This window comes from Aythya marila (genome assembly GCF_965140915.1).
Source record: "Aythya marila genome assembly, chromosome: 9".
Taxonomy (NCBI): Eukaryota; Metazoa; Chordata; class Aves; order Anseriformes; family Anatidae; genus Aythya; species Aythya marila.
The window spans coordinates 11,399,057-11,423,003 of record NC_139050.1 but is presented as its reverse complement, the minus strand read 5'-3'; the positions used below and the strand labels follow the sequence as shown (position 1 = coordinate 11,423,003).

Genomic DNA, 23,947 nt, shown 5'->3' with positions numbered 1-23,947 from the left:
CTGGTTTTGTGAAACTGGAAATAAACCCAATAGCCTCTTGAGTAGGCAGCTGTATTAGGCAAGCCCTTTATTAACCTGAAACAAGATTGCTGTGAGGTGCTGAGCAATGTCCCAAGGGAGAACCTCACCCTGCTCCCACTGGACAGGAGAAGCCCTCTTCACACAAGGAACAGGTCCAGAAGCAGATTTCCACCACAGAAAGGGAATGGGCTAAAGTTGCTCCAAGGGGAGGTTTAGGTTGGATATTAGGAAGAGCTTCTTTACCGAAAGGGTTGTGAGGCGTTGGGATGGGCTGCCCAGGAAAGTGGTGGTCACCATCCCTGGAGGTCTTTAAAAGACGTTTAGATGCAGAGCTTAGTGATATCGTTTAGCAGAGGGCTTGTTAGTGTGAGGTTGGACTGGGTGATCCTGGAGGTCTCTTCCAACCTAGCTGCCTGTGACTCTGTGAATCGCTGTCGGGACAGCGGGCACCGGACCCTCATTGCTCCAACGGGGCAGTGCTTGGCAAGCCCGGGGCTCGCCTCCCCGGACAGGATACAAGGGGTACAGCACCACCCCAAAACACCTCTTTCCAAAACACTTCTTTCAACCCATAGCGGTCTGCGAGAAACCCCTCCGGGCCAGCCGCGCCTGCCGGCGACCTGCCCCCTCCACACAGCACTGAGCCCTCAGCCCCCTTCCCGCCGGCGGCCGCCCGCCATTTTCTCCCCTCAGGGCGGCCGAGGGCGGCCCGGCGCATGCGCGCAGTTCCGCCGCCGGCGGCCGGGGCCTATGTACCAATGGCTGCTGGCGGCCCTCGGCGCCCTCTTCCCCGCCGCCCGCCGCCTCGCGCCGCCCCCGGCCCCGGCCGCGGCCCCGGCCCCGCCGCCGCCTCGCAAGAGGCCGCTCCACAGGTCAGCGAGGCCGGAGCGGGCCCTCCTCGGCCGGGCCACGGGGTGGGGGGGGGTGGGAGGAGGGCGGGCTGCGTGTGGGGGGGGAGCGAAATGGGGACCCCGGGGGGGTCCGGAGGGTCCCGAGGCTGCTGCTGAGGGGACACGGGACGGGGCTGGGGGCGGTGAGGGAAGGGAAGCGGGGAGGAGCCGGTACCGGGCGGCTGCGGAAGCTGAGCGGCAGGGAAAGTGGGGCTGAGGATCCGGGGGGGGGTGCCGGGGGGCGGCGTGTGCCCGCAGCCGGTCACCGAGAGGCGGGGGGGGACCCTGAGGTGTTCGCTGGGAGGCAGGGGTGTTCGCCAAAAGGCAGAAGGGTTCCCTGAAATAGTCGCTAAAAGGCGAAAGTGATCCCTGAAATAGTCGCTAAAAGGCCAAAGGTGTGTGTTCCCTGAGGTACTCGATGCCAAAGGTGTTCCCTGAGATGTTAACTGAAAGGTAGAGGTATTCCCCTAAAAGGCAAAAGTATTCCCTGAAATAATCGCTAAAAGATCCAAGTATTCCCTGAAATAGTCGCTAAAATGCCAAAGGTGTGTGTTCCCTGAGGTACTTGCTAAATGCCAACGGTGTTCCCTGAGATGTTAACTGAAAGGCAGAGGTATTCCCTTAAAAAAAACAAGTATTCCCTGAAATATTCGCTAAAAGACCCGAGTATTCCCTGAAATATTCGCTAAAACGCCAAAGGTGTTCCCAGCTCCCACGTGCGAGGCTCTCCGAGGGAAGCAAGGCAGATGCTCCCTGTTACAACCTGAGCAATGTGCCCGGCTGCAAGCTCGGTGTGACAGCTTTAGCAGAAACATCCCAAACCCGAGCCCCACCACATGCAGCCCCCATGGCAGGGGAAGCGGGGAGTTAACACCAAAGCTGCCTTCTCCATGATGTCTGGCACTCAGTGTTATCCCACAGTAGAAAGGTGAAAAATTGTGGGTACGGGTGGGTGAAACCCATGGGGAGAGTGGTTAAAAAGTAGCTGCTCTTGCAGCGCATCGCTGAAGTACGGCATGCAAAAATTTTGGGGAGTCAGCCTGTGAAAGGTTGAATTTTTACAATTTTAAATTATACGCTGCAGTGAGCTGTCCTGGACACTGGCGCAGGAGGAGTTTCTCGTAGCTTATTTCTTTCCCTGTAGTTGCCAAGGAGGCGAGTAAAATGTGGGCACAGATGGGTGCTGTCACCTCCAGGGCATGGCGAAGGACGTGAGCGCATCTTTACGAGGAGAGCAGGCTCAAATGACTTCTGCTTTCTGGTGCCCCTCTTTCAGCTTGTTTCAGGTGTTGCTCAACACCCTCTGTACTCACCTGTTTCCCCCAGGCCCTTGGCAAAGCCTCTGGTGCGGTGACACAGACACAGCGTAACCTCCTCCTGGGTTGTGCAGTCCTGTTGGAGGCAGGTAGCTGAGCATAGATCTGCCTTTTTTTTTTCCCTCACTCCTCCTGTCTTTTGCCTGTTCGTGTTCCCTGGCCTCGCCTACTTCAGGACATCAACGATTTCCCAACCTTCTGAATCACCAGCAGAGAATTCCCTTTTCCATGTGCTCAAGCTGTGTTTGGTAAAGGAAAAAGGACAAAACCACTCTCGCAGGTGTTGGGTGCTCTTCTAAAACTGTAGAAAGATGCACTTCCATTTGAAACCAGTAACTGTCACCACAGTAAGGTGTTTAACCTGTGGTTGTCTCTGAAGGTAGTGTGAAGAGGTGGCATTGTGCTTTATCTCTGCAGAGGACTGATGCTGGAAAGATTTCACTGAAGACCACTTCAAAATGAAGTTTTGAATGAAGTGGTCTTGATAAAAACTGATCAGGAAGACAAATATTTTTGATTTCTTCAGTTTTACCTTCTGGAATATCAAATATGCTGAGTAAGAATGTATTTTTTTAGGAATGTTTTGCATTTAACACCTACCCCCCATTTTTCTGCCTGACTTTAATAGCATAGCAATGACAAATACCCTCCGTACTGTATGAAAGGTGCAGGTAAGGATAAGAACTCATTTTTGTGCTCCTGCTGCAGAAGGAAAGCAGTCCAGAAGTGATGCAATCAGCAGGGTTTGGGAGCATAACAGTTGAAAAGAAATTATTGTATCTGAGAAGGAGCACAGCATCTTTCGTAGAACCCTCGCCGTGTGTCAGGGTGGTTTTGGAATCAAATAAGGAAAAAAAAAAAAAAAAAAAAAAGGAAAAGGCACAACCTTTGCTATCTGTTCTCAAAGTTTTAAAAAAAAAAAAAAAAAAAAAGGCAGCTAGACTTTATCTTTGTATCAACTGATATAATGCTTTAACTAACGCTTAGTAAGGAAGGGTGCAGCTAAGAATGATTTAAAGAACTAGTTCACGAGCACTGATTTAGCAGTAAGTTATTTATGTGGGTGTTCACGAGTTGCTTTTCCACCTTTTATTTCCTGTCCTAATTAAACTTTTATTTCTCTGCAGCTTGGTGTAGGGCACTCAGATGGCTTAGTAATCGTTGGCATGTTGCTTTCCTTGAGGAAAGAGGATATGCAATATATGTAAAGCTTATTACATATTAACTGAAGAATTTTTTGTTGTTAGTGACAGACAGAAAACATGAATTGAATGTGAGAAAGAGCCCTAATGTGCTGGAGGGGGAGAATTAACTGTCTGTGAGTGCTCTGCTGAGTCGGAGCAGTGGGGGGCGTTGGTGAGAGGTGCTTCAATAGCAGCAGCCGCGTGTTCCTGTCCGAGATGATCCCAGAGATGCTTGGAGGGGAGACTTTTGGGATATGGAAATAAATTTTGGAAGTGTGGGCCCTGCAGAGGGAACTCAGTCTCTCAGAAGCTTATCTGTGCTTGCAAAACACTGTTCTGTGTGTTTTTTCCTCAGTGCTCAGCCACCTCTGGAAGATCCTGACCAGACTCAACCAAAAAAGCAAAAAACAGGTATTGCACATTACCCATGTAATTAATACGCCTGGTTTTTCTTAGGTTTCACGTACCTTAGAAAACTCTGGCTTTTGTACTTCAGCATGATTCCCGAAACCGTGGCTTTTTGAGCCGTTCTCTTGGATGTGACCGTCTGTGCAGCCAGTGGCCTGAGGCTGTATCGTGGGGCCTAGCCCTATATGCGATGTTATCTGTGCTGGTGGTGGCAGGGTACAGGACTTCTGCTGCCAGCAGGAGATACCCCAGGTCTCTCTGGCCCATCCACATCAGCAGAGAGCATTTGGCATCGAAGCTGTGTGCCCCCTCCTGCCTAGGTTTGTGATGCTGTACCTCTGACAGCTCAGAATAGCTGTGTTTCTCCCAAAAAAAACACTTAAGATCTGGGGTGTGAAGGAAGGTAACTCTGAACTGGTGCAGGCAGAGAAAAGTGGTATTTCTGAGTGACGTGAGTTTGGAAGAAAAAAAAAAAAAGTTGAACTGAAACCAGAAGTGGGTTCAGTCTGAATCTGAAAAGTTTGGCACGCGAATGTTTAAAAGATAAATGAGAGCTGAGTAAGGAAGGGTGAAGAAGCAGCGGAGGGTTGGCATGGGAGAGGACAGCAGAGACAGAGAAGTGTTCGCTTCAGTGAGACTTCCTCGGACACCCCCTCTGCAGATTTTATGGGTAAAATTACAGAGCTGCATGCAGCCATTTTGTTACCTCAATGCCAGCTGATTTGGTCATGATTTGAGATCAAAGCTTCCCTTTTTCAGTCAGATAAAAGAGGGAGAAATTGATGCTCTTTAGGCTGTGGGACATCTCCTAGCATACACTTTATGGGGAGACATGGGGCTTCCTACTCACTGCTTGGCCAGCAGTGCTGCCCCTCATCTAATGGTAGGGGCTGCTGAACAGGTAGCATGCTTTCCTGGTACCATTTATTCTCTAACACAGCCCCCTGTTAGACAGTCCTGGCTTGTTAACATTTGGGAGCACTGTCTGAGGGGTTGTGTGTCCCTGCTTCTGTAATACTCAGGAGTCTTTGCTAAATTTGGTTTCTAGACCTCAGCAAACAGCTCCTCCAGTAGTCAAGAGCAACATGTAATAAACTGCAGTGCTACATGCATGCGTGGAGGGGGTGAGGGAGAGAAATTGCACCGTGTGCTGCTTCCCTGGAAAAAGGGAGTGCTCCCAAAAGCAGGGTGTTCTGGTAGACCTGGCTGGCAGATCTGCGGGTTAGTCGTGAGCTCGGCTCTGCAGAACTGCCTCTGGAGCCACCTATTACAAAACTCACCTCCAGCTCTGTTGGCAGAAAAGACTGTAACTAGCAATGAGTTCTGCTGCGGTAGGTGTCATTAAGGATTTCTGTTCACACAAAAACCTGATTTCCCTTTTCAGTTGTGTTCTTACACGGCCTGTCTTTGTTTTTTAGGTTGCACCACCTCTGAGCCTACAGAGAAAGTTGAAGAAGTTTCTGCTGTGGCGAAGGTACCGGCTGAGGCAACAAACAAGCACTGGAAAGCTTCAGTCAGCAATGCAGCTCCAATCACAGAGCCCACAGAAGAGGTTAGAACAGAATTTGAAAGTAGGTAGTTATGATATTGGGTGAATCTGTGTGAGATGAAAGGAAGGAGCTTCTCTGCCTGATGCATCTTGAAGCTGGGCCTGCCCTGAGCCCGTAAAGCAGTAGGTCCTTCTTTTCCATTGATAGAAGGCAGCTCTTGCTCTTGTGTGCTGGTTTTGCCTTATTCAAGTCTGCACGTGCGTTTCTAGCACTTGGAACTGGGGAGCTACACTTCTGCTGTCTCCCAGATATTTCACAGGTACTCAAACCTACAGTCTGTGTGTTTGCAAGCTGTTACTCTTTTTCTCAAGCTTGTAGATAAGGAATCAAAATACATCACCTTGCAAGAAAAACTATGTAGTTGGTCCAGGTAAACATCATTCTGCTAAATTCATTATCCACGAGAGGATTCCTGTAGGACACAGGTTCTGTAACAGTGACTCATTAACAGCTGCACTCCGTTGTTTGGTTCAAAGGTGGGATGTTGCCTTTCTTATTGCCCCACTAGGGTAAGAGAGGAATAGGAAGCTGTCGTGTTCTACCTATTTGTTCTTGAGAGAGTCATTAACTCTTACAAAGTGTATTTTTCAAGGACAAGACTTGCTTTTCAGAACAGTTAGGAGCTGACTGAGGAGAACTTGATGTTAGGCTCATGTTGTTTTACATCGCTGTGTATATGAGTATTAAAAATCAGCGAGCTTGTCAGAGATCCTGCAAATATTTGCATTCTGCTGCAATCTGAACCAGCATATCATGATCCCTGAGTCATAACAGAGCTGCCTAGATTTCAGGAACATTGTGTTTGCTTGGATTTGTATTCATGTTATACTCACTATGATACTTGTGTGTTTTTATTTAAGACTCAGTCCACTTCGTCTGACCCTTTGTCTAAAAGACCAGCAAGTTCTGCGCTAGAAGTAGAAATGCTACAGATTGGTAAGGCCATCGGGTTACCAACTCATTTCTTTTTCATCCTACATTGTGTGTGTACTCTGTGACTCAGCACAAGGCTTATGAACAGGTTACAGGCACGATATCTAGGTACCATAAGGGATACTTGCATAGGAGCTTTGCTTCTTCCCTGTATCCTTGCTTTGCTTCTGGTTTGGGGCCAGGCATTTGTCTTATCATCTCAGCGTTAGTTCAAGAGCTGCCTGGGATGCAGTTCTCTACTTCTGACACGGCCACTGTTAGCTTGCCAGAAGTAAATTGTTTAAAACGCTTAATTTTTAGGTAGTAGATCCCAATAGCCCTTTTTTATTTCAGGTTTAGGCTAACAGTAATTTGTGTGCACAAATTTCTGTAGATGTGAATATGGAAATCTGAGATTATTGTTAATAATGTAACATAATGCAAATAACGTTATGATGCAAGAGAGAAAAATGAAAATAATTTGTTTGGTGAAGTTCTTCACTGTAAACTGATAAAACTTCAGTTTCTTCGTATAGTTACATCGTTAACTTGTGCTCTCCTCGTAGATAAGATGCCTTGTGGAACCAACGCTTGCTTGAATAATGAAACACTATCCCTTTCTCATAAGACAATTCCCTGTTTGAGGTAAAAATCCTTCAGTTTCTTTGACATCACTTAAAGACTTGCTCTCTTTCACTTTCTTTGTTGAGCGTTCTGGGTGTTGTCAAACACTTGTATCTTTGTCCATGCAGTAATAGTTTTCCAAGCTATTCTGGAACTCCAAGCTGCTGTACTGTAGGGAGGTCTCCATCTGCTTTTTTTCCCAACCAATTTTAAACCTTTCTAAATCAAAAAAGGTTTAAATCAAAAAAGGCGAAGAGAGATGATCTATCTTCTCTGCACTGCCCTGGTGAGGCCATACCTGGAGTGCTGTGTCCAAGTCTGGGCTCTCCAGCATAAGAAAGACGTGGGCTTAAGGGAGCAAGTCCAGCAGAGGTGATGAAGGGAGTGAAGCATATGAGGAGAGGTGGAGGGAGCTGGGAACATGCAGCCCGGGGAAGGTTCAGAGGAATCTCATCAGTGTGCATAACCATCTGATGGGAGGGAATAAAGAGGAGCGAGCTGGGCTTTTCTCAGTGTTGCCCACTGACAGGTGGCAGTGGGCGCAAACTGAAAAGCAGGGAATTCCATCTGAACATAAGGAAGCACTTACTGTACTGTGAGGGTGACTCAGCACTGGCACAGGATGCCCAGAGAGCCAGGGGAGTCTGTGTCCTTGGACACGCTCAAAACCCAACTGGGCACGGTCTTGAGCAACCTGCTTTGGGTTGCCTCTGCTTGAGTGGGGAGGTAGATGAGATGATCTCTAGAAGTCTCTGACCAGAACAATTTTGTGAGGAAAGCAGCTACACTTCTATGCCAGTGTGCTAGCTTTTGGAAGAGTTGAGGGTTTGATGGTAACGTGCCTGTGTGGTTCTCGAGTCTTCTGTGTTGACTCAGGGCTTGGACTGCCTTGGAAATGACCCTGAGAATGGGCGCAGCACTGGTGCTGCATCTGAGTGCAGATCAATCAGCAGCGTATATTCAAAGCAGTCTGACTTTCTATTTTATTTCTCCATACTTTCCCATTAAGTGTTTGAAGACAGCAGGTCTCCATCTGAAAATAATAAACATTTCATGTCTGTCTCCATCATCATCAATGCACGTGCTTACAAAACGGTTGGTGGTGGTGCTTGAATCAGAGGTGCTTTTCTGAATATTGTCTTGATGCTATTTCTTTTGCCATTGGTATTTTTAGCACTAGCAGGAATGGCAACCACCATGTCAAAACTACTCCAGAAGACACCGTAACACTCAGGCCACCCATTAAGGAGCACACTACGCCAGAGTCTGCGACTTCAGAAGTCGGCAAAATGGGGAGGCCTTTCTGTACTGTGGAAGAGGTGCGTTGGGTGAGAAAGCTGGCTTTTGAAATAACACAACTCAGTAGTCACATCAGAGCTATGACAAACACTGAAGTGACAGTTTGTAACATTCCCTGCAGTGGATATAGTTAATGAAGGAATGCTTCGGAAAATCAGTGCGTGATGTTTTATTTGCTTTTCTGCGTATCAAGTGTTGTAAGTGGAAGTACTGCCCTGTCACTTAGCATATCATTGTTGCAGGGTTGTTTTACTATTTGTCCTTACCCCAGCTCAACAGCTGTCTTTACGTAGCAGCTTTATAAGGATGATGTAGGCAAAAAACCCCACACACTTGCTGATAATTCTTCCTTGAAGGGCTAAGAGGTCCTTCCCTGTCCTTTTCTTCCAATATCTGAAGCAACTATTGGAAAATATGTGATAAACCCAGCTTACACTGGAGAAGATCTTAAAATGAACTACTGGAGAAGCAGGCTATGACAAGCGGAGGAATATGATTAAGATACCGTGGAGACTCATAGCACACAGTCATTATGTATATTGACAGGAATTCCTATTAGCCTGAATTCTTATGCAAGAAGTGTAGACCACAGCTAGAGAGAAGAGGCCCACGTTTGAGGAAACAGTTGCAGAAGGAATTTTGAGATTGTAGTGGGATGCAAGTTCTTATCGCAGGATAGGAAAAAAATGAAGGTGTAGGAATTCCTGCTAAAATAAACTTGAATTCTGTGCCAGTGTTATGAGAACAACCTGTGCAGTCTGCACTAAATTCAGATTACAAGTATTTGCTTCGTACGGGGTTCTGATCTCATCTTTTTTTTCCCCTTCTATTCTGCTAGGATGTTCTGAGAGGCGAAAAGGAGAAATACAAACAGCTCTTGAAACTAGTAAAGGAAAAATATCCTAGAAGCCGCTCTATCTCACAGCCGACAAGCTTCTGCAAGTAATTATAGGAAAAATAAGTATTAACTTTTTGGTGGTAATGTTGTAGCTTTTGTACATGGGTAAGTGGAGGGGAAAATCATATTTTGTTCTCTTAAGGTTGTGGAGATTGTCCCAGAGCAGGTACTGGAGTAAAGTAATTTTGAAAAGGCCATGACGCGCTCTTCCCTCCCTGCCTTTACCTTCCCCCAGTAAAGCATGAACATTCTGTGAAGGCATGTTCTGAAAGTGAAGATTCCTTAATTGTTAGGGGTTTGTTTCTCTTTTTGATAGCCCTTTCTTGTATTTCTGTTAAGAAAGGTAGTACCTAGTTCTAGTGCTGGCAGTGTAATTTATCATAAAAATCCATAGGATTGGTTATTTTGTAACACTATTAAAAAGAATTTATCTTCTCATTCACAATAGTCAACTTCTTCCTCAGTCAGTAGACATATTTTATCTGAGAATGTGAAATGTAACCTAAACACAGGGAATACTAGGTCTTTCTCTGTTCCTTCCTACCTCCCCCAGCACTTCTCATACAAATCATAGGGAATTTTCTCTTTGCAATACACTAAAATGACGAAATCTTAGTCTCGTGTATGGAACGCCTGTTCTTAAAGCAACCTACAAGAGGGAACTTGCGTGTAATGCTGATTCATATATACTAACGATGAGTATGTTTGATATGTCTGTAACTGTACCAAGAGGTTGCATAAAATCAACTACACCAGGGAAAACACAAAAATAATAGAAGCTATTATCTTAGTGGAATAGCTACACTTCAAAGCTGTGAGGGACTAATTGGAAAATGCTGATGCCAAAAGGGTGCTAAAATTCCATTGTGCCTTTCTACATAGAAAGATAGTAGGAAGTGCTGTGTTTTCTTGCCTTTTTTTTTTTTTTTTTTTAATGCATTGAAACATAGATTGTTACTGAGGCTTAGAAAAATCCCCATCTCTGGTTGTTCACAGCTAGAAGACACCTGAACACAAGACTTGAGATCAGAACAGCATGGCCTGTTTAAACATTCTGGTGCATGAAAACGATACGGAAATCAGTATTTAATATAATTCTAGGTGCGCCATCAGTAGCTTTTTAGGGTGGATCAGGACTCTGCTTTTGGCATCTAATCTCCTGATCATTGATTATTGTGGTTTGGCTCATATGTCAGAGCAGACCTGAAGGATGTGAAGCAGATTCCTTTCAGGTGATGCTAAATCAGAGAGCATTCCTCCAGAGTGCATCTAGTGTGCGCCAGCTGATAATGAGCATGTAGTCCCTGAGGTCCAAGTAGAGCAGATCCTAAGTAAAATGTCCCAGAAATTTCTGTTGTGGACACTATTCACATGGTGAACATAATCTTTATTAAATAGATTGAACAGAATTGGTCAAGGACTATTAAAACGAATGCTGTCTTGTTCTGTAAAATACAATAGCCTCCTCAGGTTGACCCAGATGTTTGTGCAATGTGTAAAGATTTTTATTTTTTTTTTAAGTAAAGCTTTTTTGCTGGTGAAGGGGTAAAAGAATCAATTGTTGTGACTTACTAGTCTCTCCTGAAATTCTGAAATGGCAGAAAATGTGACTCCTGTGTCAGCAGTATGTATGAGTTGAAAATAGCCAAGATTTTGAATGTAAAATGCCTCTTAGGTTCTGTTGTAAAACTAATGCAAGAGACAGGATGACCCTGTTAATGGATTAAACAGCCTAATTGTACCTAAAACAGTTTCTATTGCTTTACCTGTGGTCTCCAACTCTAGTGTAGACAGTTGTGTATGAATAAGCTTTATCCTTTCTGGTGAATTGGTGTGTATTGATAACACATACTGCCTATACAGACATTCTGATTCTTCTCTGGTATTTTCTGCTGCACCAAAGTGTTCAGGCTTACTCCAAGGAACCAGTGATGGCTGCAAGTCACCTGGATGAACAAAGACGCGGAGATGTCTGTCAATATATGACACTAAGAACCAGTGAGTATCCCCTGTGATTCATATCTGTCCTGTTTTGCAGCTAGATCTCGAATCAAAATAGGGTGTTTCCTTAAGTCTCGAAGGCATAGTCTACATTAAGAAGAGTTGTCAGTGCTGGTGTATTGTTAAGGTGTGTCTGTGTGTAAGGAAATCTAAGTCAGACAGCGTGTTTATGCTACTATAGCTTACCTCAGTTCTTAGAATGAAACGGCCTGTCTCTGGAAGGAAAAAGAAAAGAAAAGGAAAGGGAAAGCAGGAACAAAACCATGGGTAGTTATTGGCTGAAAAGGCTTTGTAAGTGGAAAAAGTTTAAAATTGTACTTCAAAGCCATTACTGTACTAGGGATGTTCTTGGCTGCAGAAGTAACTGCACTAGGCATGGGAAGTCTGTGGTATCTGACCATACCTTCAGCTTGCTGAAGATAGATAACTAGGGTCACCTTCACTAGCTATCTCCTGCAGAATGGGCTGGTGAAACTGGTTTGCTGACAGGCTATTTTCTTGTATACCAGCAGTGTGTTATAATACTGCGTTTTAATGTGTATATGTTTAATTTTGTTCCAGTTATTTTTTTTCCTGTTCATTATTTAAGTAGTATTTCATTAGTGCTCCTTTTTACGTACGTGGTTCATTATGCAGTCACATGGGTTGTGAATTTCTGAGCAGGTGCTAGAATTTGGGGAAAGCTTGTTTTGAGGTGAAAAATTACAAGCTATACTTCTGAGTTATTTTCTTCATCTTATTTTTGAAATAAAATAAAATATTAGTAAAGGGTGCAGTCCAGGACATAAAACTTAGCAAATCCCTTGCTTCAATCCTCATACACTTGCCCATGATATTCAGCAGGCCTGTTTGCCCAAGTTTAAACTTCATAACCTTGTGGTCATTATTAGAGGCTTTGTCTTATCGCCCATAAACTGATAGCCATGTTCATCTGATTGTAATTAAAAGCTGACTTCTTGTCTTTCTGTTACTGCTTTTCTGTGCAGATAGCAAGCGTGCAGACAGCTGCAGCACACACTGGTCTCCAAGAAGCGATATAATCAGGTAAAGTCGCGGTTCTTGCTTGGTTTTGCTGTGTGTGTGTATCTGTGTCATCCTCTGGTAGTGGCCAGAAGGAGAAAAATCATATTTATCATCCTAGTGTGGAACGGGAGTAGCTACCTTGTGGCTCTGGAATTGTTTGCCAGCCAGTTCCATCTCAGCTACAGCCTTGCTGTGTAACAGGCAGGGGTTGTGCTGGTGTGGTGTTTGCTGTGCACACAGAGTCCTTTGCTGTGGCAAGCAAGCTATCTGAGGGTAACAGTGGTGGCAGTACCAAGTCGTCCTTTGCTTTGCAAGGAATCAGTTTTCACTTGCGTGTTCCTTTCTGACAAACCATTAATGAGCTGCCATTTCATTTTGTTCACTTTGAAACTAGGGTCCAAAAACGTGTGAGAATGAGAACTTGCAAAGCCTGGTGGGACTGAGGCAGTTTTTGTGACGTGCAGGATGCCTTTGGTTTGAATATGAGACTAAAAAGGAAGCATGCAGTTGGGTTATCCACCTGTTTGGGAGGGACTTTGACCAGTGGACTTCTGCATTAACCATCTGAGCTGGCAACAGTACGAGTTCAGATGGCTTTGTGTTGTTGAAGGAAACGTGGTATTGGTTGCAGTAAGTACACCAAGTGGGAGAGGTTTTTTATGGCAGTCTGGTTTGTGCGGCACGTGTCTTTTTGCAGTGACCTTCCCTTAAACAAGAGGGGACAAAGTGTAGATGGGAGCAGAAAAATTTAGTTGTGGTAATTCTTGTAGCTCTTCCTGACCCTGTTCTCCCTGCTTTAACCCCTAACGATATATTTAGCTGTGCAGCCCTGTTCCAGTGCTGAAGTTGTCTGTGGTTCCTCTAAGCTCAAGGAGAGAGAGAAGGAAATAAAATAAGTGATAGTGTTTGATGGGTTCAAGTAAAGGGAACGTTTTCCTGCCTTTTTTGCAGATATAGCTACTAACTGAAGTCATTCAGCAGGGCTTGGGATGTCTACTCTTACCATGATGGATTGAATGCCTTTAAAGCACAATGAGTGGGGGATACCATTAGAGGCTGTTGTAGGTCTCCCCCCAAATGAGATCTGTGGTGACAGTGTAAATTCTTGTTTTCGAAGAAGGGACACGTGGACAGCTTTCATGTCTGTGTATTTGCTTGCTCCTCAGAGTCTGCATTATTTTAATGATAATCCTCTCCAACTGGGGATAGTCACTCTCATGACTAGTGCATGAAAGGCAAGTAAAAAAGTTCTAGCTGTCCTGTTCTTAATTCAGTGTTCTGGTCTTAGTTTCAGTAAGCTAACTATATTTGGCTGCAAGTGTAGTTGCAGATGTTCATGTTATACCTTGCAGAGTAACACCTAGCTTTCAGTATCGATCATCAGTAGAGCACAAAGCCCTTCATAGAGGAGGTGCTGGTTGCTTCCCTGTTTTCCAAATAACAAAGCTGATAAGCAAAAGGAGTCTTGCACATGTCAATGGAAGAAAATTTAAGCTCCCAGTCCTGCTACAAGAGAACATTGCTGGAAGCTGAGGCAATGTCATCTCATGTTCATGTATACTAGTGAGGCTCTAGTCTGAATCAACCTTGAAAAAGCATTCCTTAACCAGAAGATGGATTAAGAATTATGTGGCACAATACTGATACAACCTGTTTCTCTTTCTGTCTCTCCTTGCAGATACTACACGCCAGCAGAAAATTCTCATGAACAGGGAAGACCAGTGAAACAAGCCAGTTCAGGGGTAAGCTTGTGTTATTCATTATTTCACTTTTAAAGAAAATGTGGCTACTTGCAATCCTAATTTTTTGCACTCCTTCCTTACATATATTACTGAGTGAGTAATGTATTAATCCAAGTTGTTTTTCCCAGGGAAAGCAGGAACATGATTTGATGAATGGAGCTATAACAAAGGGTTTTCTGCTGCCACTAATTTTGTTTCTGGACTATTGGGAGCATACCACACTATACTGTTTTTACTCTTCCCCTTTTATCTGTTGGTTAAAGCTTCAGAACCACTAGGGCACAAACTTAGTTGACCTACAGTGCTGGACTGCAGTATCTTTAGTCTTCTCCTGTTTTGTGAGATAGGAGTTGCATCTCTTTGGCTTTAATCTCTGGTCAGGACTAAGAAATACTAATCTCAGTCTCAACTTGATACCTACACACAGAGGTTTTGCTGAGCTTCTTAATGCTAGTTCAAGCCAAATTAACTTTCTGGCTGTCTTGCCCCAATTTAATTTTGCGTAGGTGCATGGCATTGGTGCACAGCTTGAATGCAGTCATCCATAAAAAGTAACTTTGGAGTTTGCTGGTTGGATGTGTGTACAAAATACCCTTCCAGTTTTATACATGAGCAAGGCATTCTGCCTTACTCCCTAGCAAACAAGTTTGTGTTTCCTTGCTTGCCTGACTTCCTTTTTTTCTAACAGAGACAGTGTGGAGCTGAAATCTCAGAAGAGGTGTCATTTCGATTGCGTTTGGCACCTGTTTTGTCCAGAAGGCCATCTGCCCTTGATGTAGAAGAAAAGAAATTCCCAAGATCAGAAAAACGAGTAGAACACTTTTCTCCTCTCACAGAGGTACTTTTCCTGTCAGTCTTGTTCGAAGCAGAAAGCTGTGAAACATACACAAGTAACTCCTCTTTTTTTTTTTTTACACATGGTTCTTCAGCTGTTTTTAAAATCTTAAGAATTTAGATTTAACCAATTACTGAGTGTCTGAAGCTGTGACCTCACAGAGCAAGGGTCAGCAGTAAAGTTGGTTTTAAGGCTTTAATGTGGTCCACACGTTCCTTTGGTTGTGTTAACATAACGGTGCATGGGACTTCTGTTATCAGGACAAAAATTGGTCCAGGTTTAAGAACAGTCTTCTAGAGCAATGCTGAATGTGCATCTGTTTGCTAACCTGATTTGTAACAGTTGCATTGGCTCTGCCTCTGAACCTGTCATACCACAGCGATAAGAGTGTGCTGTTGCTGATCCCGAGTACTGCATTGCTCGTGAGGGACCTAAGCATCTAGTGTACGTCCTCAGGATCCCACACTGGCCATGTCAGCACTCTGTATAACAGTGCAGAGAAGTTTTATGCCTGTTTATCAGGGCATGGTTGTTCCAGTTCCCCTACTTCAGTGAATTTTGGCTGCTTTTATTCTTTGGAGCTGTGGTTCTGATAATCTAAATGAGCACCTCCTTTTTGGCCAGTTGACAAATGACTAGAAAAGGGCTAGCAAATCTAGAGTTTACAAGCTGTACAGAATGATGCTCAGTATGAGGCAAAATTTGTGTTTTTTTTTTTTTAATTTCGCTAGCCCAGATTCAGCCAAGAAGGAGATGCAGATCAAAGATCTTGCAGATCAGAGATTTTCGTACTAACAAGCCTAGTGGTTTATTTGCATCCGTTAAGCAGACTTAGATGGAAATATCCGTGCTACAGCCAATTATATAGACAACCCAGACTCATTGCAGGACTCCAGCGTAGCTACCTCAGTTCCCTTTGAATCTCCCCACCTTCAAGTTCTTTTAGGCTCCTGACTTACCTGCTTAGGTATGGAGAATGCCTGCTGTAGCTGGCTTAAACCCCAGCGTTGCAAAGGGTTTAAGCATCATGCAGGGAAAGGCGTTTGCTGTACTGCTGTCTTTCACCCGTTTTTCTGAATTTGCTAGCCAAACTGGTATAGTTTTATACCAGCTTCCTTTGTGAAAACAAACAGAAGCAAATCCAGACTCTAAAGCACAAAGTCAGGACTCTGAAACAAGAAAAAAAAATAGTCCTATTGCTAACTTAACAAAAATCTGGTTAAGCCACTGATACTCTGCTCTGAAACACTATTGCTGTTACCAAGGTCAAGGGCTACTCTGTCATAGAATCACAGAATGGATAGAATCATAGATTTGTCACAATCATAGAATGTCACTTGAGTCTTACTTGACAGACCTCATTTCAGCTGAAAGCTGCTCACAAGTTGGTGTGCTCACGAGTCCTTTCCCATTTAACTGCTTGTTTCAGGCCATGGAGAGAGAGGTCACTGCTGCGTTTGGCAAAGGCAAGCCAGACGAGATCATGAGCAGTGCCTTCAAACTGAAGGTCACCCGTGAGGACATCCACACACTGAAGAACCTTCACTGGCTAAATGATGAGGTAAAACTAACTGCAGCATGGTGATGTTCTAGTTTGGGATATGTTTAAAAATATGTGTACGGAAGTCTTCTTTTCAAAGTCATTTGAGGACCCTCACTGGAGAGCTTAGAAATATCTGTAGAGTTCTTCTTTTAGGTATTTATGGGCCTTCTGTTTCTAGAATCTCCTTTATTTCTTGTATTATGTAATTTCCAGGAGTTAGTCTATGTTACTGGAGTGTGTGCTAGGTATTACACTGCAGAGGTAAGTCAAGTACAAAATTTTCAGAATTAAAACTGAAAGCTGACACTGCATTTTCTTAGGCATCTGTTTGCTTAAGGGTGGCTAACAAAAAAAACGTTGCTGTGTTTTTCATTTGGTAAAGCAGTGTCTTATTTTACGTCTTGTGTTTATTCTTTATCATATAGATCATTAATTTCTACATGAATCTTCTGGTGGAAAGAAATAAAAAAGAAGGCTATCCAGCAGCCTATGCTTTTAGTACTTTTTTCTATCCCAAACTTATTTCTGGGGGCTACAAAGCAGTAAGAAGATGGACCAGAGGTGTGGATCTCTTCAAGCAGGACCTCATCATAGTCCCCATTCACTTGACAGTGCACTGGGCACTAGTGGTGAGTCAAGCTAGCTGTTTTTTTTTTTCCTTAATTGAAGAATTAAATGGGGAAAGGAAAAAAACAAGTAAGAAAAGTCATCTAGGATTTGTTCTGTCAGCAACACGTGGTCATGCTGTGTCTCACAGTCACCTTTTAATAACAGGTCATAGATGTCAGAAGGAAAACCATCACATACTTCGACTCAGTGGCACAAAAAGGGGACAAGATTTGTGAAGCACTATTGTAAGTAACTGCTCGGTCAATGCTTTTATGTTGTAAACTCTGAGAAGGTTTTTAGGTTTTTGTATCTGTAACATCACTTGAAATACCTAACTTTTTTGTAGGTCAGGAATACAAATCTTTCCAGTGGACTTTCTGTAAATTATACTTGAATTGTGACATTGGCTACTTACCTAGTCTCACATCGCCCCCTCCATCCAGGGCCCTGGGTGCCTCGGTTCTTCCAGCTTCCCAGTGTACGTGTGGACAAAGAATCACCATCAAATGTGATAGCCCTGTGGCACAAATGTACTGACTTTGGCCTAGCTTTACCAATTAGTAACATTGACAAGTGGGAAGAACTGCAGAAACACCTAACAAACTGTGAAAGGAAACACGATGTCCATGGGAGGCATTACAGACTTCCAAGAGCTTTTTAACTCCCTCTTGAGCCTTATTCTTTACAAACTTTCAAATTACTGCAGCTCTGTGCTGTTAGTGTCCTACGGCGTATTCACTCCTACTTGTGTTCAACAATATAAATACTTTTACTCTTTATTGCTTAGCTCTTTTACTCTTTTTCTTCCCTTAGGATGTTTTTTTCCTCCACTTGTAGTGTTCCACCTTTTTACTGTGGTGAGCTGTGTGACATGCTCCTTCTCATATTTTTTATACTTCCTGTGCTCTGGCTTGGTGTTTTAAACAAAGCCACTGTATTTCCCTCCAGCTTACCCCAGCAGACCGCCCTTGTGCCCTGACTGTGTGTTACTCATATTTCTGACATTCTCATCTTGACGTGCTCATTCAAGACAGATGTCTTGTAGCAAGCACTTCCAGATGTACTGGCATGGCATAAGTCTCAAACATAGTGGGCATGGTTCTTCATGTGTGTAGATTTGGGTTGTAACTGTTGTGTAAGTCAGCATCCTTAGATGTCTTCACCACTAGTGCAGAAGCAGCACCACCCCTTAGTCCAACAGCCTTGTCGATGGAGAGCAGGAGAGCAGCTCACAGAGCCAAACCAAGTGTTGCATTAGTCCAGTACTCTCCTGAGCAGCAGATAACAGCAGATGCCTGGGGAAGCGTAAGAACGGGCCTGTATAGAGCAGGGTTTTTTTCCTTCCAGAAGCTGGAAATCTACAAATCAATAGATTTGTATTTGTTCTTCCAGAGGTGTACCCAGCATGTGGGGTTTAGGCATGCTGTGGAATTAGGATTCCTTGCTTGCTTTTTCTGTTTGCTTGAGATAACATGTGATTGCCTTATTTTTTTATTTTTTTTTTTTTTTAAACCCTTACTAAGTAGTAAGCTTATGCTTCTGTGGAAGTCTCTTGGAATCATTGGTGTCATTCCTGACCAGTAACTGTTAGCTCACAGTCTTTCACCGTGTGATTAAGATTTGGGTTTTTCCTCCAAATGTCTTGTATTGGGGCGGTGAAGACTTTCTGATGTTTTAATGTCCTGCCATCCAGCTTTCTGTGATCCTTCACCATCTCCTTTTGTTGGCCTAAAATACAGAGATGAAGAGTGGTGTTCTGTTTTGTTTCAAACAGCCAGTACCTGCAAGAAGAAAGCCAGGAAAAACGAAATTTGGAGCTATCATTTTCGGAGTGGATTCTTCACAGCATGGAGTCGCATGTATGTGAGAACTACTTGGATTTGAAGTGTGAACCGTAACTCCTCATCATGAAGGTCTTAAACTCTTTCCTAATAAGTCTAAGCCTTTAGAGAGCATCCATAAGCATCTCATGTTCTTCAGGTATCATCTTGGGCTGCAGGGATGAAATTTTAGGCAGTGCCTCTCCTTGCTGGCTGAATACATTCTATTTTAATTAGTGTACCAATTACAGTGAAGCTAGCTTTGCCTCTTTCAGAAGTCAAATTTCAGAATCTCTTTAACTGTTGTCAGAGAACATCGGCTTCTAAAAGTGGCTTGAGATTTGAGGTGATTATTCTCCTTTGGAGTGCAAATTCTGGCATATGACAAAGCAAAGGGTTGAGGTAATGTTTCTCTACGTATTAGTAGTAAAAAGCAGTATCTAAAAACTCAGTTTAAGAGACAAGATACCGTTGTGCTGGGCATATTGCAAACCTTGAGACACCTTGCAGGGTGGACTTGCTGCTATTCCTTATCAGCCTGCCAAGAATTTGGATTATAACATCCAAAAAAGGAAGCAGAGGAGGGTGATGTGTGGTGAATTGGGTGTATTCCTTGTGTCCAGTAAATGCCCTTAGGTTCACAGGTGTCTGGTTAGCACACTGGCAGTGCTGGGTAATGCGTGCTACCTCCAAATTGCTTTTCTTTTAAGATAGAAGAAAACTCTCCACCTTCTTTGCGTTCATTAGGAAATCCCTCAGCAATTGAATGGAAGCGACTGCGGGGTTTTTATATGCAAATACGCAGATTACATCTCCAGAGACAAACCCATGACCTTCACACAGGTGAGCAAAGGTCCTAAATGATTCCTGATTTCTTGCACAAATAGAAGAGCTGGGGAAGTTGCACATCTGTTAATTGTGTTAATAGTCGGCTGAGTATGAGCCAGCAGTGTGCTCAGGTGGCCAAGAAGGCCAATGGCATCCTGGCTTGTATTAGGAACAGCGTGACCAGCAGGGCTAGGGAGGTGATCGTCCCCCTGTACTCGGCTCTGGTGAGGCCGCACCTCGAGTACTGTGTTCAGTTTTGGGCCCCTCGCTACAAGAAGGACATCGAGGTGCTTGAGCGGGTGCAGAGAAGGGCGACGAAGCTGGTGAGGGGCCTGGAGAACAAGTCCTACGAGGAGCGGCTGAGGGAGCTGGGCTTGTTCAGCCTGGAGAAGAGGAGGCTCAGGGGCGACCTTATCGCTCTTTTTAGGTACCTCAAGGGAGGCTGTAGCGAGGTGGGGGTTGGCCTGTTCTCCCACGTGCCTGGTGACAGGACGAGGGGGAATGGGTTTAAGTTGAGCCAGGGGAGTTTTAGGTTAGATGTTAGGAAGAACTTCTTCACTGAAAGGGTTGTGAGGCACTGGAACAGGCTGCCCAGGGAAGTGGTGGAGTCACCATCCCTGGAAGTCTTCAAAAGACGTTTAGACGTAGAGCTTAGGGATATGGTTTAGTGGGGACTGCTAGCGTTAGGTTGGAGGTTGGACTCGATGACCTTGAGGTCTCTTCCAACCTAGAAAATTCTGTGATTCTGTGATTCTGTGTCTGGGGCAGGGGCAGAGGTTTTGTACCTTTCTCCATTTTGGGGGTGTAGCATAAGGGCTGGCACTTCAAAGCTGCCTCAGCAGGGTGTGTGCTCCTTCCTTACCTCTGGTATCTGCTTCATAGCCAAACTGATGAAATTCCTCCTGGGCAAGGTACCGCAGCCAGTGGGCTTGTAACATCTGGCCTTTGTATCTCTTGGAGAAATGGGTTTAACTCCTTGGCCAGTTAAAACAGTCGTTATTTTCCGATGCAGTGGTCTTTTGTTAAAGAGCTTGTACGCTGTTATTTAGCCAAGTAAATCTGGTTTTATTGGGTTGTCATGTCTCATACCCACTTAGGTGCTGGGTGGATTAGAGGCACGTTGTACCCAAAGTGGCTGTGTTGACAATGAATGGTTGGACCGGATGATCTTTGGAGGTCTTTTCCAGCCTTCATGATTCTATGAATGAACTTCACGTGAAAGAATCAGCTGGGTGTTTATACGTATCCTCTGCCTTTTCCTCCTGTGACTTTGTATTTAATGGATGTTTTTTTCTTTTCAGAATCACATGCCTTACTTCCGCAGGAAGATGGTGTGGGAAATAATCCATCAGCAGCTGCTGTGAGACGTGCACTATTCGAGTAACACTGTGATCACCTTGGGGTGACTAATTTTTATTTTAATTACTTTTGTAATGCCTTATTTGAAAAGGCAGCAGGCACACAAATTTTCCTCTTTAGGCTATGAAGTAGCGGTTATTTTTTTTCTTGATTTTGGAGACAGTAACTCTCTTTGAAATTAGCTAATGCACCTTGTGTGCAAGTCAGAAAGTTTGCTGTGACCTCGCCAGGGGAGCGGCTAAGAACAAAGGCTGTGAACCTCCGTCACTGGGGTGGAAGGCTCACACCTTGCAGCACACGTGGCTGCATTATGGACAAATGGGACTCTTGAGCGTGGTGGTAATCGTTGTGTTAGCCCAACTGATCTCCCCCAGGACAATGTGCATGGCTACTGTTTCTTCAAGGAGAGCTTTCTTCTGTTTCTGGAATATCTATGATCTACTTGATTCCTAAAACTGGATTTGTGATGACCATAGAAAAAAAAAAAAAGTATTTACAATCTTTTGATTTGTAACAAATCCGTAGTGAAGCCCCTGTAGTTGGGGTGGTTTTGTTTTTGTTTTGTCTCCAGAGAATTATCTAATGTGAAGAGAGAGGTATTTATTTCTTTTCTTTATTAAAATAAATATGTAACTTATATAAAGAGCCTTTCTGGAAAGAAACTACTTGCTAATGAAATAATGATATATTTTTTTTTCCTAAGGGGGCTGTGAGCAGGGAGATGAGGAACCAGAACCCCAGTAAGCTCAGTGAGACAAAGCAGCCTGTGCACAGCAGGGGCTGTCCAGTACTGAATCTGTTTTAACACAAGTGTCTCCACACAGTACTGCAGATTGCTGCTGCTGAATGAAAGGTGCTCCGCAGCTGCTGGTGCTGATGTGCCGGGTTCGGGATGGGTCCAGCCAGACGGGTGGTGGTGCTGGAACGTGTGACAGCCTTACTGCCCCTCTGCTGCTGGTGCTGCCTCCACACGCCTGCTGAGTCAAGTGTCTGGGTGACTTCTGCTCAGACTCCTTGCAGCCAGGCTGAGCCAGGTTAGTTTAGGTGAGCCGAAGTCATTTTGCCCTTTCTTTTGTTCCCTCCCCAGTTTACACTCCAGAACTGGCGTAAGTTTGGGGTCTTTCAGTTCCCCATTTGCTATTGCAGAGGAAAGGCTGGCGTGTAGCAGGCATGCAAAGCAGTTGTCTGAACGCTGGTATAAATAACCACGTCTGCTTGTTTCTGTAATGTTAGATGGCACGGTCTCCGTAATGTGAAGTGATTCCTGGCTGGTGACGAGGTGTTTCCTCTCCTCAGCTCCAGGGCAGATGCTGATTTCTGGGACATCCCCTCTGTCCTTGCTCAGCTTTCACGCTGCTGCTACTCACCATAGGAGCTGCTCTCCTGGGAGAGCTGCTGAGTTGGTTTATCTGTGTTGTGGGGCAGGAGCTGGCTCAGTCTTTGCTTTCAAACTGATTAGCTTAATCCGTCACAAAATCAGAGGAGATCCTCTGAAGAGACAACTATTACAAAGGCAATCTGTCGTGTTTTGTCCTTACATGAGATATTTAATCCCCCCTGGATTCCCTGAGGACTTGGAAGATTTCAGCTGTTGATTAACATTAGGGCCTGGTAGCTGAATGCTTCAAGTATCCTTTGTGTTAGCTTCACCTCCTGACATGTGGCAAACATAATTTGGAGGCTGACCCTGTAGTCTTCTGCTTATGGAAGCAGAAATTTGCTTTGGAAAAAAAAAAGTGACGACAAAACAACCCCCACAGAAGGACTGGTGGTGGAAGTGTGATACGAGGGTGCTTTCCAAGTCCTCCTCGTACGCGCCCCTTAAGGAAGAGGCGGCTCACACGTTAGATGGAAGCAGCAGCGTGGTGCTGGAGGGGGCGAGCAGCTGGTGCATTCCCAGTAAGAACTGCAAAGCACCCCTGAAGGGTGCTGTAAGCCTCACCAGGAGCTGACTGTGCTGTGTGTCTGTGGCTGTCGAAAGCCTCGTTCTGTGAGGTCATGGAGAAAACCGTGTGCATCCCGCTGAATGCCCCCTCTGTCTGCGAGGTCATCCCATGGGATGTGGACCTTCAGCTGGGGCTTGGTTCTTTATGCCCTTATAAGATGTTCTGAGGACATCCCAGGGTGAGAAATCATCCCTTAAGTCTTCCAGTGCTGACTCGAGAGCACGCCGGAGGCCTGCGCCGCAGCGTGAGTAATGCTGTGCGCTCCCTGGGCAGGGAGGAGGGAGAGGGGGGCTGCTCTGCGTCCTGCTTCGTGCGCTTCTGGTGCCGTCAGCTGCCTGCTGACGTGCTCCTTACTCACAGGAAGGCGGCTGGGGGGCTCAGACAGCACGTCTGGATCAAACCCGTCCTTGAAAACACTGCTGAGCGTGGCTCTGCCCCAGAGCCCAGCAGTCAGGGCAGGAGCAGTCGTTCCGGGCTGTCTGGGGCTGGGGGCGTGGGGGCTGAGCACCCACTGGAACCAACCCGCTTTGGGTGAGTGCTTCTGCAGCACCAGACTGTAGGCGGAGGGGGGAACTTTCTGTTCCCTGCATCTTCACGAAGGATGGATGGAGGTGTGACAAGGGAGCTGCTTTGAGCTGGAGGGAAGGAGCCTGATCCCTCACTGCTGCGTGAGTCAGGTCGTTTAATTCTCTTTAGCACCCGCCTCCGTGCCCTTGTATTACCACCACCACCCCAAACTAAAACCCAAATACACGGCCCCAGTCTGGGCGTGAAACCTGGCCCAGGGTGAGGGTGCTGCAGCCCCGGAGGGGGATGTGGGAGGTTGGGGTTGGTCCCAAGCCTCTTGGGTCAACTTCAAGCCCCAAGGCCAGCAATGAAGATGCTGTGCGCTGGAGATGGTGGAGGATGGGACATGGACCCATGAAACCCCCCACACTTTTGTCATCAGGGCATCCCTGCTGCTGGATTTAAAACAAAAGATTTAAAAAAAAAAAGAAAAACACCCCCAAAAAGCCCTTACCCTTTTGTTTATCCCACCCTTCCCAGCCAGGCACCTGCTGCCCACCCCGCTCTCAGCACGGCCATGACCACCACAGGGCACTGGAAAGAAAGCAACGGAGAGCAAGCTCAGGCTCTTG

At 45.1% G+C, this 23,947-nt stretch overlaps 1 protein-coding gene across 2 annotated transcripts; it reads left to right on the top strand.

Moving 5' to 3' along the window:
• Window positions 1-767: 767 nt before the first annotated feature.
• SENP2 (SUMO specific peptidase 2) lies at window positions 768-21,520 on the top strand. 2 transcript variants are annotated; one of them, XM_082767120.1, is made up of 17 exons: window positions 768-893; window positions 3,767-3,822; window positions 5,238-5,371; window positions 6,230-6,305; window positions 6,848-6,926; window positions 8,080-8,224; window positions 9,043-9,146; window positions 11,006-11,100; window positions 12,090-12,147; window positions 13,805-13,868; window positions 14,557-14,706; window positions 16,133-16,264; window positions 16,672-16,875; window positions 17,021-17,100; window positions 18,630-18,714; window positions 19,423-19,518; window positions 20,805-21,520. In XM_082767120.1, exons 1-17 carry the CDS (start codon window positions 772-774, stop codon window positions 20,865-20,867), a joined length of 1,743 nt encoding a protein of 580 aa, XP_082623246.1. In that variant the 5' UTR covers window positions 768-771; the 3' UTR covers window positions 20,868-21,520. The 2 variants fall into 2 exon arrangements, with proteins under 2 accessions (XP_082623246.1, XP_082623245.1); XM_082767119.1 differs by having other exon boundaries at window positions 19,386-19,518.
• The last annotated feature ends 2,427 nt before the right edge of the window (window positions 21,521-23,947 follow it).